Source organism: Rhincodon typus, chromosome 13 (assembly GCF_021869965.1).
Source record: "Rhincodon typus isolate 14 chromosome 13, sRhiTyp1.1, whole genome shotgun sequence".
Lineage (NCBI taxonomy): Eukaryota > Metazoa > Chordata > Chondrichthyes > Orectolobiformes > Rhincodontidae > Rhincodon > Rhincodon typus.
Genome location: NC_063344.1, coordinates 67,326,466 through 67,343,390, shown reverse-complemented (window position 1 = coordinate 67,343,390; position 16,925 = coordinate 67,326,466). Strand labels below are relative to the sequence as shown.

At 46.3% G+C, this 16,925-nt stretch overlaps 1 protein-coding gene across 1 annotated transcript; it reads left to right on the top strand.

Moving 5' to 3' along the window:
* Positions 1 to 205: 205 nt before the first annotated feature.
* On the top strand, positions 206 to 16,285 carry LOC109925005 (LIM and senescent cell antigen-like-containing domain protein 2). The gene is made up of 6 exons (XM_048604337.1): positions 206 to 354; positions 2,833 to 2,983; positions 5,989 to 6,081; positions 9,249 to 9,297; positions 12,960 to 13,035; positions 15,298 to 16,285. Exons 1-6 carry the CDS (start codon positions 302 to 304, stop codon positions 15,410 to 15,412), a joined length of 537 nt encoding a protein of 178 aa, XP_048460294.1. The 5' UTR covers positions 206 to 301; the 3' UTR covers positions 15,413 to 16,285.
* Positions 16,286 to 16,925: the final 640 nt, after the last annotated feature.

Sequence of the window (16,925 nt, the reverse complement as noted above, 5' to 3'; positions counted from 1 at the left end):
TGTGTGTGTGTGTGTGTGTGTGTGTGTGTGTGTATGAGTGAGACTGTGTGTGTGAGAGTGAGACTGTGTGTGTGTGTGTGTGTGTGTGTGTGTGTGTGAGAGAGAGTGAGACTGCGTGTGTGTGTGCTTGTGTGTGTGTATGAGAGACCTACAGGAAGACATGGTTTCTGATCTGAAGACCTTGATATTTTCTTTCACCAACAGGCATCTCTGCAGACCCTGTCACAACCGAGAGAAGGCGAAACGCCTTGGCCAGTACATCTGTCAGAAATGCCACCTCATCATCGACGAAGTGCCACTCATGTACAAGAGTGATGCTTACCACGCTGATCATTTCAACTGTACCCACTGTGGGTGAGTCAGAACAACAGCTCGACCATTATGCAGGAGTGTGGCAACAAAGAAAACAGGACCAGGAGTACGCCTTTCGGCCCATCCGGGCTGGTCCACCATTCACTGATGATTAAGGCTGATCATCTGAGCCAGTGCATGCAGTTGCTGGGGTGTAAATGGATTCTGTTCTTGAGTTTGTTCATAAGTTAATTTGTACATACAGTGCTGGATAATATCAAAAAGCTGATTGTAAGCATGAGGAAACATTAGTGTGCCCGATCTTTAAAATTACACCCCTCCCACACCTCCATTTGGGATCACAATCATAAGTAGGAATGTTTGTAAGTTGGTCATTCATAAATCAGGGATTCCCTGTACCTTGTCCCACTTTTGTCCCAGTTCCTTTGATCCCTGTAGCCCTAAGAACTGTATCTCTCTAATGACTGTGGATCATTTAGATTACAGATCAAGTAATACTCACTGCACGCATTGTGGATCAAATACCAGTCAATGATTATCTCTGTAGCAAGGAAAAATCAATCTGTTGCCCCTTGACATACCATCACTGAATCCCCCCATCATCAACATCCTGGGGGTTACCATCGACGAGAAACTCAACTGGTCTCACCGCATAAACACAGTGGCTACAAGACCAGGCCAGAGGCTAAGAATACTGTGGTGAGTAACTCCCCTCCTGACTCCCCAAAGCCTGTCCACCATCTACAAGGCACAAGTCAGGAGTGTGATGGAATACTCCCCACTTGCCCTGGATGGGGGCACTTCCAACAACACTCAGGAAGCTCAACACCATCCAGGATAAAGCAGCCCACTTAACTTAAACATCCTCAGCTTCTGTCACCAAAGGCCAGTAGCAACAGTGTGTGCCATCTACAAGATTACAATGCAGCAGTTCATCCAAACTGGTTCGACATCCCCTTTCAAACCCAGAGGCTTCGCCGTCTAGAAGGGCGGCAGATACATGGGAGCACCTGTAAACCAAGGCACGTTCAATCCTGACGTAGCAATACATCGTTGTTCCCTCACTGTTACTGGGTCAATTCCCTTCCGAACTAGGCTGTGGGTATCCCTACATCAGATGTACTGGGGGAGTTCGAGAAGGCTGTTCATAAACACCTGGTCAAGGCTGGGAAATAAATATGCACATCCCAGGGGCAACGTAGATGACCCACTGACTATTTGCATTCATTGTATGTTATTAAGGTGACAAGAAAACATTACTCTCTATACCGATTATGTCTCAGTGTTGCCCTCTGATTGTTACTCAGTAAAGGTAGCATAATGCCCGCAGATTACTGAATTAGCATCTTCTGGGAGCATGGAGTCAAAGGCACAAACAGCGGTATTACTTTTTGTAAAATCTGGAAGTAAAAACTTGTCTCAGTATGGTGACCCTCCTGTCAATTGGTTCACTGATGTCCCCTAGGGAGGGGAATCTGCTGTCTTTACCAGTTCTGGCCTACACGTAACTCTAAACCCACAGGAATGTGCTTGAATCTCAACCCTCCTCTGAAATGATACTCAACTACCCTGGTTCAAGTTCACATAGGGATGGATAACAACCATTGGCCTCGTCAGTAATGCCCACATCCCGTAAAAGAATAAAGAGAATTATATGTGTATATTTTTACCCCATGTGGGTTATGTAGGATACCTAGGACCACAGTATTGTTCCAGTGCAGAAGGTGACCATTCAGCTCCTTGTGCCTGTACTGTGGCACATTAAATGAGTGCCATTACCTTGTGCCAACCTCTTGTCCAAGCCCTAGCACATTATTTTTATCGGAATAATCACTCAACGCCCTCCGTTATTACGTCCGGTGCTCACAGAGATTAGCGATTGACAACTTTATCTGTTCCTCTCATGTTGCTGTTTGCACAGAGCAGCAATGACTTGTCGCTTAGGGTGTCTCTCGACTTCAATCAATGCTAATTGTATTTACAGTTATATCCATTTTCTGACACCTCTGTGTGTCTGCCACACCCAATCCTTTAGTTACTGTCCCCTGCTGCACACACAGTGACTGAATCGAATAATTGAGAATTTTGTTTTATCCCGTTGGCAACGGACGTATAGAATCCTTACGATGGGGAAGCAGGCCATTTGGCCCATCAAGTCCACACTGAACCTCCAAAGGGCATCCCACCCAGACTCACACCACTTCTGTATCCCTGTAACCCTGCGTTTCCCATGGCTAACCCACCTAGTTTGCACATCCCTGGGCACTATGGGCAATTTAGCGTGGCCAACCCACCCTAACCTGTGCATCTTTTGGACTGTGGGGGGATACTGGAGCAAACCCACGCAGACACAGGGAGAATGTGCAAATTCCACACAGACAGTTGCCCGAGACTGGAACTGAACCCGGGTCCCTGGCACCATGAGGCAGCAGTGCTAACCACTGTGCCACCCCTACGTCTGGATGGTAAATGTTTAAGTCTGTTAATGTTGGTAATGGGTGTGTGTCTGGTAATTTACAGGAAGGAGCTGACAGCTGAGGCTCGAGAGCTGAAGGGGGAGCTGTACTGTCTTCCATGCCATGACAAAATGGGTATTCCAATCTGTGGAGCATGCCGTCGGCCAATTGAGGGGCGAGTGGTTAATGCTCTGGGCAAGCAGTGGCATGTTGAGGTGGGTACTCCAGTGGCCGTAAACCCCGGGATACCCATCGAGCTAGAACCTATCGTAGGGAGTGGGTGCATGGACAAACTGAACACTCGCTCCCTTATCTCAGGCTGAGTCAGGTGTTTACCATTTAGGGTGCCCTGTCTGACCGAGCTTCCCATCCCACGTCTACCCCGTCCCCCAGATTGTCAGCTTCTCCGTGGCGCAGTGGTAGTGCACACATCAGTGGGCCAGGAGACCCAAGTTCAAATCCCTACCTGCTCCAGAGTTGGGTCGTAACATCTCTGAACGGGGTGATTAGAATATATCGACACTTCTGTAATGTCACTGCCCCACCTCAGCTCTTCCAGTGCTGAAAACCCTCATCCACAGCCTGATTACCGTTAGACTCAATTATTCCAGCCCGCTGATTGCTCATTAACTTCGGGGGGGAGGCTACTGCCTGTGTTTCTAATTCACACTGAGTCCTGATCATGCATCAACCCCATTCTCAATGGCTCGTGGTCCAGCAGTGGCTCCATTTGTTTGCAAATCCCCCCTAGCCTCACCTCTGTGATGTCCTACAATCACCCAGTTCTGGACCCTTCAGCACCCCCCACTTTAATCCCTCCACCGTTGGTGTCTGTCCATTCTGCTACCAGGACCCAACGTACTGGAGCTTCCTTTCTGAGCCTCTCTGTCTCTCTGCCTCCCTTTCGTTTCTTAAAAGCTAGCTTTTAGATCAAACTTTTAGCTGTCTGTCCCACATCTCACACGACTCAGTGTCAGGATCTGTCCCACAACACCATGGTGGGATAATTTGCTGTCTTACGGGTGCCACCTGGAAGTACCAGTTATTTGGGTTGTTGTTATTGATGGGAGATACTTTCAGCCTGTCTGGTAATCAGGAGGGGGACCTTTTGAGATCAATAATATACCCAGGGCTCAGAGAAAGGAAAGTTTTCAGTTTGGAAAATGTCGCTGTGCCCGCTGATACCCCAAACCTCGTGTGTTTTCTGAAGAGGCCATTGTAGCGAGCGCCAGCCACAGGGTGAATGGGGCACAATGGCCTGGCAGACCATTCGGCCCATTGCGGGACCGTCCTGGCAGGGTTGCCCCAACGTGGGCCTCCTCCTCTTCGTCACTCCCATTTATTCCCTTACAACATCCTTGCGGTGAAGGGGGTTCAGCTCTGAGGAAGCTCTTGTCTTGTGCAACTGAGATACTGAGTTCCTAAACAGGAGGATTCAAGAATCACAAGATGGTCCATTTGCTGGAGGGGTCACAGGTCAGGGAGTGTATTGGCTCACATGTGGTCCTCCTACCAAGCTGCCTCCTCCTGATGATCTAGTCACACTTGTAGGGTGGGTATAGAGCATCAGTGCCAGTCAGTTACTGCCACAGTATGGGAGCAGGCACAGCGCTGCTGCAGCCCTTCATACACTGCAGCACCTTCATGGTAAAAAGGAACATTCGAAATCTGCAGCTGTGGCCAGCCCTTTGTGTGTGACACCTTCGTGCTGTGGGGAATGGAGACTTCCTCAGGTGTATCGCAGGGCCAACTGAACAGGGTTTAAGCCCACTCCAGCCCCTCTCCTGCCGATGAGAGATTACCAGTTCACTAAAGCACCGCACCCCCACCCCCACCCCCCTTTGCTGAACCCTCAATGCGGGAGTTGGAGTGGAAGGAAGGAAAATCCGCTGTGGATTTGGAGCCTGTTCCTTTGGGAAGGGGCAGCGATCCCGGGTGACGGGGGACAGGGATGGTGAGGTTACTACCAGCCCTGTCGCCATCGACACAGTGCCCAGCAGGGGGAGGGGCACAGGCAGCAGGTACCCAGGGGATCACCGCCACATCGCCCGCCAGCCTGACCTGAAACCGTATCGCAGCTCTCACTGGCCCCTGCGTGCCAACCCAGCGGCTCTCCTCCTAGCGAGCACTTGTGGGCGCCTTGAATAGCCACAGCTCAGGAAAGCAGTTCACCACCAGGCCATAAGGGCGAGTAGCAGGGGCATTAAGGAGCATTGATGTACAGAGGGATTTGGGGTGCAGGTCCATAGCCCTCTGAAAGTGGCAGCGTAAGTGGGGAAGGTGGTAAAGAAAGCGTGCTGGCCTTCACCATTTGGGGCATTGAGTCTAAAAGATGGCTAGTCATGTTGCGGCTGTACAAAACGTTAGTTAGGTCAAACTCAGAGTATTGAGTGCAGTTCCAGTTCCCACACTATAGGAAGGAGGTGGAGATTTTGGAGCAAAGGTTATTCAGGATGTTGCCTGGATTGGAGTGTATTAGCTACAAGGAGAGGTTGGATTGTTTTCGCTAGAGCGTCGGAGGCTGAGGGGTGACCTGATAGAGTATGTGAAATAATGAGAGGCATGGATAGGGTGGATAGTCAGAGTCTGTTTCCTAGGGTGGAAATCTCAAATACTAGGGGACAGATGTTTAAGGTGGAGGGAGAAAGTTTGAAGGAGATGTGCGAGGCAAGTTTTTTTACTCAGAGGATGGGAGGTGCCTGGAATGCGCTCCCAGGGGAGGTGGCAGAAGCAGATATGATAGCGACATTTAAGAGGCATTTAGACAGATCCATCTAAAACCCATCTGGTTCAGTAATGTCCTTTAGGGAAGGAAACTGCCATCCTTACCTGGTTTGGCCTATATGTGACTCCAGACCCACAGCAATGTGGTTGACTCTGAACTGCCCTCTGGGCAATTAGGGATGGGCAATAAATGCTGCGTGGCCAGTGACACCCTCATCCTGTTGATGAATAAAGAAAAAAAGACGCAAGAACAGGCAGGGAATAGAGGGATACAGATCACGTGCAGGCAGATAGGGTTCGTTTAGAATGACAACATGGTCAGCACAGACATGGTGGGCTGAAGGGCCTGTTCCTGCGCTGTGCTGTACTGTTCGATGTTCCACATTGGACTAGGGAAGAGCCATAAGCACTGGGCTCACCAGTTTTGCCCACGTTCTGAGAATGATTGTGGAGATTGCCGAAATTAATGACTTTGTTTCTGTTCTGTCTCCCGCAGCATTTTGTTTGTGCAAAATGTGAGAAGCCATTTCTGGGGCATCATCATTTTGAACGGAAAGGACTGGCCTATTGTGAGAAACACTACAACCAGGTACTGACCCTACGCCTGTCCTTATTGTTCACTTGTGTAAAATGCTGTTGTCTCATTGTCACTGCTTGTTAGTGAATGTGATATTGCTATTGATTGAATTATTGATACTGAAAGCATGTTACATGTACAATAGGTTAAGGATGATAGCTAACCTATGACCTAACTCCATCCATATATAACCATTCTGGCACAAAATGAATCAGTCAGATTGAAAATGATGAATGGAGCTACAGTCTCTTTCTTTTGGTCAGAGAGAGTTTTGCACTTTTGCTTGATGGCATGTCTCATAATGTCCCTGCAGGGTTGGGATTTTCGATTCCTCTACTTTGTCCTTGATTAGCCATCAGGAGAAATCATTGCTAACCGTTGATCCTATCCGTTTGCTTCGAAATTCTTCAAGCTTCAGTCAAATCACCCCTTTGTCTCCCACATCTCAGGGTATACAAGTCTAGTTTACATAATCCCTTCATTTAATCTAACCATTGGAGACCTGGTAACATTCTGGGGAATCTATGGTGCGCAGGAACAGACCCAAGAGGAGGTTCCTCCAATCTGCCCACACCCCTTCTCACAGGGTGCCCAAAGATCAGGAGTGTGGGTCTGAAGTGCAACCAAAAATGCAACAGAAGATTTTTCACATAACTAAATCAGGGAAGCAGGCTTCACCCTGATACCCTCAATTACCCCGTCAGGCTCAATTAGACTCAATTAGATTGTTGCATAAAATTTGGCTGTTATTTTCAAGGAGAGAACAGGGATTATCTGTTAATTAAGGGATATTTGGATGAGAACAACGGGGACCCAGTGATCCGAGTGTTAAGAGTTCCGAGGAACAGTCACCTGGCCCGAAGCGTTAACTCTGATTTGTCTCCACAGATGTTAGCAGACCTGCTGAGTTTTCCAGCAATTTCTGCTTTTGTTTCTGATTTACAGAATCCACAGTTCTTTTGGTTTTTGTTTTGTTAAGAGTTTTGTGTTACGTAAGTTGAAATAACAGTGTCTGGCTGGACTCTGCCTAAGCAGCATTTAACCTCTAGTGTTTAACACTGACATCCTACAGGAAATTTACCATCTGCTCTCTAAAACACAGATCAGTCGAAGTTTGGCCCAGTGTATTGTTTATACTCTCATTGATTTTACTAAATATTCCTTAGATTGTTAAGAAAATACTCTGTGTACTGTCAATGCCCTGTAACTGTCTGTGGTTCTTTCATTTCTATGCTCTACCAGCTCCACCACCTTACATGGTGCTATATTTAGTCTCAATGGGCTGAATGGCTACCTTTGGTTCCATAATGGTTTCCTGATTCTATTGTGCCTGACCTCATTTTATCTAAATATTACACAGATTCCAGGGGGAAGTCTTATCTTTCACGACAGCACCACACCCTCCTCCCCCTTCACTCATCCATCCCATGTAGGAGTTGTTAATGTTCATGAATCCCGGTTCTGCTGTCTACCAGCTTCACACTCCCTCCTCACAATCCTGGCCCCTCGATCTTGGCACGCAAACAGTTCACCGTTTGTAGCGAAACAAACTCGTTCCTATCAATGCTGCAATGTTATTCCCAGATCTATCCTCCCTGAAATACTAAATCCCAAAAGTCCTTTCCGTTATCCTTCATTTACTCCAGTGTAACTGGAAACTGCCGTCCCCATTTCAATCTCATTCCAGCGTGGAGATATTCTCTCCTTTAGACAAAGGGCATTCTAATGATGACCATGTCGATTGTCAGAAAAACCCATCTGCTTCACTAATGTCCTTTAGGGAAGGAAACTGCCATCCTTACCTGGTCTGGCCTACATGTGACTCCAGACCCACAGCAATGTGGCTGACTCTGAACTGCCCTCTGGGATGGGCAACCAATATTGGCATAGCCAGCGACGCCGTCACCCCACGAATGAATATAGAAAAATAAAACCTCAGCGAATATTGTAACAAAAGGAAAGATCTGATACCAGAAGCCAACTTTCGAATCAAGGCATGTACCGGATATAAGATGAATAGTTGTGTAAAAGGTGTGTATAGCCCTGTTTCAGCACAAGATTGTCACCTTATTTTGTCACATTATGAGGAAACGACAAGAAACTTGGTGGAATTGAAAAGAGAAACGATCTTAGTTGTGCAGGAAGGGAATGGATTGCAGTCCTGTGATTGTAAATTTTGTACTTTTCCGAAGTTCCTATGTGTTTTCCAGTGCAAAAATCACAATATTTAACAAAACGAGTTGAAGACTTCGAAAAACTGAAGAACCTCCATCCTTGGAGAATGTTAGAAACGAACAGAGGCCATTATCAGTGCTGTCTCCTTCACAACAGTTAGAGCTCTAGCTTGTCCATAAGACTATAAGAAATAGGAACAGGAGTAGGCTATTTGGCCCCTCAAGCCTGCTGCACCATTCAATAGGATCTAACGTTCTCCTTGTTCACATTCCTGCCTTTTCCCCTGTATTCTTGATTCCCTGACTGATAAGAACCTATCTATCTCAGCCTTATATATGCTCAAGAACTCTGCCGCAGAGCTCTCTTTGGTAGGGAGTTCCAAAGACTCACAACCCTCCGAGAGAAGAAATTCCTCCTCGTCTCAGTCTTAAATTGGCCCCGTTATTCTGAGACTATGCGTTCTGGTCCTAGACTCTCCCATGCAGGGGGATCATCCTCTCTGTAGTTACTTTGTCAAATCCCTTATGAAGCCTACATGGTTCAATTATATCACCTCTGATTCTTCTAAACTCCAATGAGTAGAGCCCCAACTTGTTTAGCCTTTGCTCATAAAACAGCTCTTCCATACCGGGGATCAGTCCAGTGATCATCTTTGTCCATCGCATTAAAAGTTAAAAGTAGCTTTTCTCATTTTCACAGTTTTATGTGGTAGATCCAAGAAAAGTCAAGCCTTTTAAGACTTATATCAAGACTATATTAAATTGTGAAGTGTATTAAATTTACTTCCCAGATTTCGACCACCTTCATATTCCTTGATTCTGCTTTTTGTCACTCATACAGTGATATAACCTTAATGTAATTCGGTGTGATCATGTTAATGTTCCTCTCTGTGATACTGACAATGTTGCTGACTGAGCTGATGTTTTTAATAGAGAGCAGAGCCCAGTCCCCAGAGTCATATACATTTCTAAGTGTACTCATCCACTGCCTGTTTGTTTCCGCAGCTGTTTGGAGATGTTTGCTATCATTGTAACCACGTGATTGAGGGAGACGGTAAGTGCATCTTTCAGAGTCAGTGCATTGAACTGTGATCCTCACACAAACAGATCATCATTCTTCTGAGCATTATCTGTCTGCTTTATGTTAGTGACTCAATCATTACACTATGATGGCAGTTTCTAATTCTGTAAGTTCCCATTTCCACTCTTCATCCTGTTTCCTGTCCCCAGTCCTCATCCAGGGGTAACAGCATCCTGACCCACACCAGATGTGACAAGAAAATCTCATTGTTTTTCTAGGCCATTCAACCCATCACCTCCATACTGGCCCTCGGCAGGGAGCAGTTCCCCTACATTCCCAACCTCCTGCCTTTACCCAGTAGCCCTGCAACCTCCTTCTGTTCGACAGTGCTCCAATTCCCTTTCTAATGTCAGAATGAGAACCTGTCTTTACTATACTCGCAGGCATTGCATGCCAGGTCCTATTCGCTCCTTGTGTATAAAAGTTTCTCCTCGTGTCATACTGCTTCTTTTGCCAAACACCTTAATTCTCTGCCCTCTGCCTATCTGTCCTTTCTTTAAACAGACTTGACCCTTTCCACTCTGCCAGAGCTCTCACGATGTTGAATATCTCGGTCGAATGCCTCAAAGACAGCCCCAGCTTCTCCAGTCCATGCACATTAACTAATGTTCCTCATCCCTGGAACCATTCCCCTGAATTTTTTCCACATTCTGTCTAATGCCTTCAATTTCTTCCTAAATTGCTCTGAAAGCTGCAGTTGTAGAGCAAGCCAGTGTTTTGTAGAACAAGGAACTAAAACACCAGTGGATGCTGGAAATCCGAAGCAAAATCAAAAAATGTTGGATACAGACTGGCCCAAACACAGAGAAATTGAGTCTCTGCTTCAGCTCATGACCTTCTCATCAGAACACTATAGATAGAGTTTTACACGTTTGCTACAACTCCGTTTCTCTATGTCCCTATTTCGAAAATTCAAAATCCTTTATGGTTTATTAGTCATCCCTGTGTTATCTCACTCCATATTCTAACTCTCAACTTAACAACTGACTTCATCGAAGTGTTATCACCGTTTCCAATACTGTCACAATCTCAATACACTGCTGAAAGACTTTGGCCAATAATTACTCAATCAGATGATAACTTTGCTCAGGCCCAATTTTGTAGCCATTGTGCTGTTGCTGCTTTTATCTCAAGGGGGTTCAATTTTGATAAAATCTCTTCAAACGCCTCTTGAAAGTCAGATCCACAGCACTGACTGCCCTGTCCCTATCCAATCTCTCCGTCACCTCATCGAAAAACTCCATCAGGTTTGTCAGGCAGGATTTCCCCTGATCGAATCTGTGCCCCTGGCTTTGCTGGTGCTCTGGCTGTTCATTTTCCACTGGATGGTCGGTTCTAAAAGCTGCCCTGGTACTGAGACTGTATTGGCTGGTGTAAACCTCTAACACTTGTTTTGGGTCAGGACTGTAACGTTTACAATTCTCCGATGCTCTGGAGCCATCCCCATATCCGAGCTGGAGAGAGGATTTTGACCAGTATCTCCCCGGTTTCTGCCCCTTGTGTCCCTCAGCAACCAATAACGTACCACAGCCACAAAGGATGAGGTATGCATTCCAGATACTGCTGGTCTCTAAAGTATCTCCACTTTATCTACTTTATCCCAATCCATTATTTCGACACCTTGGAGATTTACATTAAATCTAGCAAGCTCCTCTTCCTCAGTAAACCCTGATGCGTTGTACCTGTTCAGAACTTTAATCATATCCCTGTCTCCACGGATAGATCTCCATTTTGGTATGTAATGAACCTTCTTGGCTCTCTGACATCACTTTCCCTGTTAATGAATCAATGGAAGATTTTCGGATTCTCTGTGATGTTAGCTGCCAGGCTGTTCCTATGCTGTCTCTTTGCTGCTCTTATTTCCTGTTTTACTCTCTCTCTGCCTCCTTCTCCCTTGTATGATCAACTTGACCAAATGTCTCCTTTTGCAGCTTATCCTATTGCCTAACTGTTTTGCCTCACATCGCTACTGTTGCCTGCCATTTCCCCCCGTTTGCGAATGGATCGAGACTATAGCTTAACCAGCTTCTCCTACTAGTTACCTTGGTTGTATTTCTGCTTGTCACATTTTGACTCAAACTCCTCCTCAATTTGCAGGAACTAGATCACCTCTGAGTAGGTACATTTTTAGGCTGTGTTACTCCTTGTCCTACTCCATAACTAATCTGACCGCAAAGATATGATCACTATTCCTGAGATGTGTCAATGGATATACCAATGAATCAAAGCGAAATACTCAATTGAATGAATGAATCAATACTTAGAGTTTCTCAATACGTGGTGTTGAACACAATGATTGTGTAATGTGTTAAAGCTGAAGGATTCAGGAGGGTATTGGATGATTATTTGGAAAGAAATAGTGTGCAAGGATATGGGGAGAAGACAGGAGATTGCTGCTAGGTAATGACATTCATTTGAAGAGCCAGTGTGGGCATGATGGGCTGAATGGCCTCTTTCTGCCCTGAATCATTTCTGTGATTCTGTGTATTGTGAAGAGGTGATAGATTTGCTCAAGGTGATTGAAGGAGCTATTTGGGGAGATAGCAGGAACTAATTCGTCTGGTGGGAGAGTCCAGAACAAGGGGCGATCACCTTGAATTTTGAGCCCGGCCAATCAGGAAAGCACTCTTCCCGCAAAAAGGAAGTGGAAATTTGGAACTCTCTTTGTCAAGAAAGGCTGGTGAGGGTTGTGGCTCATTTGGACATTACAAAAAAGAGATTCATGTTGAGTGAGTCACAATTTGCAGAACTGAGTGTAGCAATGGAGTTAAAATACATATCAACAGTGGTGCAGTTGAAAAACAGAACAGGTATGAGGGGGTGAATGGCCTCCTCCTATTCCCCTAAGCCATGAGACTGTTTCAAATGTAGAGATGGGTAATGAGAGTAGGGGCACTGATATAATGGGGTTATAATTGGATTAGTAATCCCAAGACCCTGGGGTTACAATCCCAGTGGAACTGAAATTCGTTGAATGAAAAATCCAGAATTAAAAACTCATGGTGCCTATTGATGATTGTAAAATCCCATTGGTTCACTAATGTCCTTTAGGAAAGGAAACCTGGCCTACACGCGACTCCAGACCCATACTAATATGGTTGACTCTTAACCACCTTCTGAAATGGCCCAGTAAGCCAATCAATTCAAGAACAAGAGATAACAGGATCTAGACCTAGACCTAGGCCCGAAACGTCAGCCTTCCTGCTCCTATGATGCTGCTTGGCCTGCTGTGTTCATCCAGCTCTACACCTTGCTATCTCAGATTCTCCAGCATCTGCAGTTCCTACTATCTCTGAAACAACTCAAGGACAACTTGGGGGACGGACAACAAGGTGCTCACCTAATATGGCTGTATCCTATGAAGGAATAAGCAAACAAATGTTTAAAGGATTTGTAAGAGTAGAAAGAGAGAGTCAAAGTAATGTCTACATGTCAAGATTGAACTATTATTTCGAAGAACAACATAATGGGACATAATGGAAAGCTGCATTGACATAATTTAATGCAGGCTTCAGCAGGGAAGACCAGGCCTTGTGCTGCTCATGACGATAGAGAGTGGGTGAGAGGCAGTGCCAATGATGGCTGTGGTGGAAGGTTTGAAAGCAGACAGTAACAGTGTCCTTCTTCTGTTCCAGTGGTCTCAGCTCTGAACAAGACCTGGTGTGTTCACTGCTTCACCTGTTCCACCTGCAATGCTAAGCTCACCCTGAAGTAAGTGGGTACCATTGGGCTCTTTGACCACCCCGGGCTGCCCCAGTGCTCGCTGCGAGCGAGGCCATTCCCACATTCGGCTCATTGTGTGACAACTCTGATACTTCAGCTGGAGAGACGGTATGGCTGATGCCTTCAAGGGTCACACAACTGTCTCCTCGCACTGTGGTCATCCCCCGTGAAACAGAGCAAGGCTCGATAGCTGCTTTGTACTGAGTTAACGCTCCTCGGAATTCTTAAAATCTCCCCGGAGTTTTTGAGCTCGGATGAAATAAAACCAGCCAGGACTCTAGCTGCCGATTGCTATCAAACAACACCCAAACTTCAGGACATGGAGTGAAAATGGGGCTTACAGAATCTTACAGAACAGGAGGAGTCCACTCAGCCCACATCTTGGACTTTGAAAAAGCCCCCACACTTTCCCCATTGTCCTGACGCTATTGTGCACCATGCCCAACCCCCCACCGGCTTTGAGTAGTTATCCACTTCCTTTTTGGAAGTTCCAATTGCAGCTGCCTTCCACGGCTTTTCAGACAGTGCCAGCACAAAATAAATACTTCACATCTCTCCCTCTGCTTTTATCAGCAACGCTGGTAAACCCATGCTCTCTGTTTATTGACCCTGATGCCGAAGGCCTCTATTAAATCTGACATTACCCCTCTCTGCTGTAGGCTGCTCCTGTTTCTCGGTGGAACTGAAGTCCCATATCCCTGCTCCCATCCTGGTAAATCACCTCCAGATCCTCACATCTTGGCATCATTCCTTAAAGTCTGGTGATCGCCCTGTGTATTGTTTTAAAGTCCTGTTTGGTTCATCAATGCCCCTTTCGGGAAGGAATCTGCCTTCCTTACCTGATCTTGCCTACATGTGACTCCAGACCCACAGCAATGTGTTGGCTGTTAACAGCCCTCCCTGGGTGACCGATGCTGGCTGATCTAGAAACATCCCTGTCCTGTGAGTGGATTTAAATAAAACCAGTGACTTAGTGTTTAGCACTGCTGCCTCACAGCGCCAGGGACCCGGGTTCGATTCCAACCTCAGGCGACTGTCTGTCTGGAGTTTGCACATTCTCCCCGTGTCTGCGTGGGTTTCCTTCGGGTGCTCCGGTTTCCTCCGGGTGCTCCGGTTTCCTCCCACAGTCCAAAGATGTGCAGGTTAGGGTGGATTGGCCATGCTAAATTTCCCGTAGTGTTCAGGGGTGGGTTATAGGGTGATGGGTCGGGGTGGGATGCTCTGTGGGTCAGCGTAGACATGTTGGGCTGAAGGGCCTGTTTCCACACTGTAGGGATCCTATGAAATTGTTAAAAGGTTTTAAGAAATTTTGTACTCTATGTTTCTAGTCACAAGGCCCAGGATACTTTTATAACTGAACTGGGGTGGACCCTACAGAGTGGGATTTAGAGGTAGGGGTCAGCCCCTCCCACCCACTCCACCATTTTTACTGACCTGTCCGTCCCAAGCCTGGCCAATTTTAGTTATCCCACAGCTTTATGGGAAGTGTCTGTGATCCAACTGTTCCTTCTGCCTGAAATCAGCGGCTATTGTACCAGACCGGGATCCTCGCTCTAACATCACTGCCCATATCACTGAAGGTACAGTTAGCCTATACCATGGGGTATAACCGTACTACTTACTGTTTATCAGGCAGCAGAAATAATTTCCTTCCGCATTCTCTGACTGTAAATCAGCTCTCCCTACCCTCCAGCCCACTTCCCAGCCTGACTTGTTCCATTCACATCAGTAATCAGCCTTGGTTTTCCACCCTCACAACACAGTCATAGAGTCATTCAGCCCGGAAACAGGCCTTTCGGTCCAACTCATCCGTGCTGACCACATTTCCTAAACTGTACTAGACCCATTTGCCTGCATTTGGCTCATATCCTTCTGAACCTTTCCTATTCATGTACTTGCCCAAACGTCTTTTAAACGTTGTAATTGTACCCACCTCTACCACTTCCTCTGGCAGCTCGTTCCACATACGCACCACCCTCAGCGTGAAAAAGTTGGATAAAGGGGTCTGTTTCTGTGCTGGATGATTCTCGGAATTAGACATGTCTAACTTCCTTCAATCTCCCTTGCTCCAAGGACAACAGTCCCAGCTGTTCCGGTCTCCCCTTGTGGCTAATAGTCCCTGATCCCTGGAATGGAAATGCTTGAGTTGCCATTTGGTTTGGAGTTAAACTGCCTTTGAATCTGATATTTGTAAACATGCATCAGGCTTTGAGAGCTGAGGCTGTTGTGTCTTTTTCTTGTTTGTGCCAGGAATAAGTTTGTGGAATTTGAGATGAAGCCGGTGTGTAAGACGTGCTACAAGAAGTTCCCTTTGGAGCTGAAGAAGCGACTGAAGAAAATGTCTGAGAAGGGTGGTCACAAATGAGGCCCTTGGTCTCAAGATCCAGTTGATTCCACATGATCTCTTCTGCGCTCCATAGCAACAGTAAATGATCGATTGTAGTGGATCGCAGAGGTCAGTGGGAGGCAGATGGATGATTAACTGAAACTAACATTTCATAATCATTATATATATATATATAATATATATATAGGCCAACATTGTATTTTTCGAGGGCTTTTCTTGAGGGCAACCTCTTGACTTTTGCCGGTTACTTTTTGGTTTTCGGGGGCTCCTTTTTCATTCTAACCAATTAGTTTAGTCAGTGATGCAATCACATTGTAACACCACCGCTATGTTTGTGTTGATGCACTGTGTATCCGATCCCCTACAGAAACAGAGTTAGAAGAGTTCATCAATATCCTCAATAATTGCTCACACTCCGCCAAACGTAAAGCCTCCATCCCACTGTATTTAAATTGACACAAACTAGCACTAGTTAGTAACAAACCTTGTTTTCAAACGAACTGACGTGTCACAAAAATAAATGCTTCACATCTCTCCCTCTGCTTTTATCAGCAACGCTGGTAAACCCATGCTCTCTGCTTATTGATCCTGATGCCGAAGGCCTCTATTAAATCTGCCATTACTCTTCCCTGCTCCTGTCTCTCAGTGGAACTGAAGTCCCACATCCCTGCTCCCATCCTAGTAAATCAGCCACAGGAGAGAACCAGAGCAGTTCCTCACAGTGTCCATTTGTGGCAGCGACTTTTCTCTGACTATTTTGTCTGTGGTGGAATTTTCCCTGGTATCTGGGGGTAGCATGGTGGCTCAGTGGTTAGCACCTCACAGCACCAGGGACCCTGGTTCGATTCCAGTTCTCGGGTGACTGTCTGTGTGGAGTTTGCACATTCTCCCCGTGTCTGTGTGAGTTTCCTCCCACAGTCCAAAGATGTGCAGGTTAGGTGGATTGGCCATGCTAAGTTGCCCTACGATGTCCAGGGATATGCAGACTAGCAGAGGCAATGGCCTAGTGGTATTATTGCTGGACTGTTAATCCACAGACCAAATAATGTCCTGGTCACCTGGGTTCAAATCCTGCCACAACAGATGATGGAATTTGGATTCAATAAATATCTTGAATTAAGAGTCTAATGACTGTGAATCCATTGCTAAATGTTGGAAAAACCCATCTGGTTCACTAATGTCCTTTAGGGAAGGAAACTGCCATCCTTACCTGGTCTGGCCTACATGTGACTCCAGACCCACAGCAATGTGGGTGATTCTTGACTGCCCTCTGGGCAATTAAGGATGGGCAATAAATACTGCCTGACCAGCAACACCCTCATCCCATAGATGAATATAAAAAAAAAGGTGGGTCAGCCATGGGAAATGCAGGGTTATGGGGACAGGGTAGGGGGATGGATATGGGCGGGGTGCTCCCCAAAAGGTTGGTGTCAACTCAATGGGCCGAATGGCCTGCTTCCACACTGTAGGGATTCTATGATCTGGGGAACTTTTAGGGCAAGTCTGTTCACCACCCCCATGTATTTTGTTC

What these genes read in the sequence shown, in the direction of transcription:
- LOC109925005 (XM_048604337.1), top strand. Translation starts at nt 302, where the DNA reads ATGTACAAGAGTGATGCTTACCACGCTGATCATTTCAACTGTACCCAC. An exon ending in GCAAGCAGTGGCATGTTGAG is followed by an intron (nt 2,984 to 5,988) that starts GTGGGTACTCCA and finishes TGTCTCCCGCAG; the next exon opens with CATTTTGTTTGTGCAAAATG. An exon ending in GTGAGAAACACTACAACCAG is followed by an intron (nt 6,082 to 9,248) that starts GTACTGACCCTA and finishes TTGTTTCCGCAG; the next exon opens with CTGTTTGGAGATGTTTGCTA.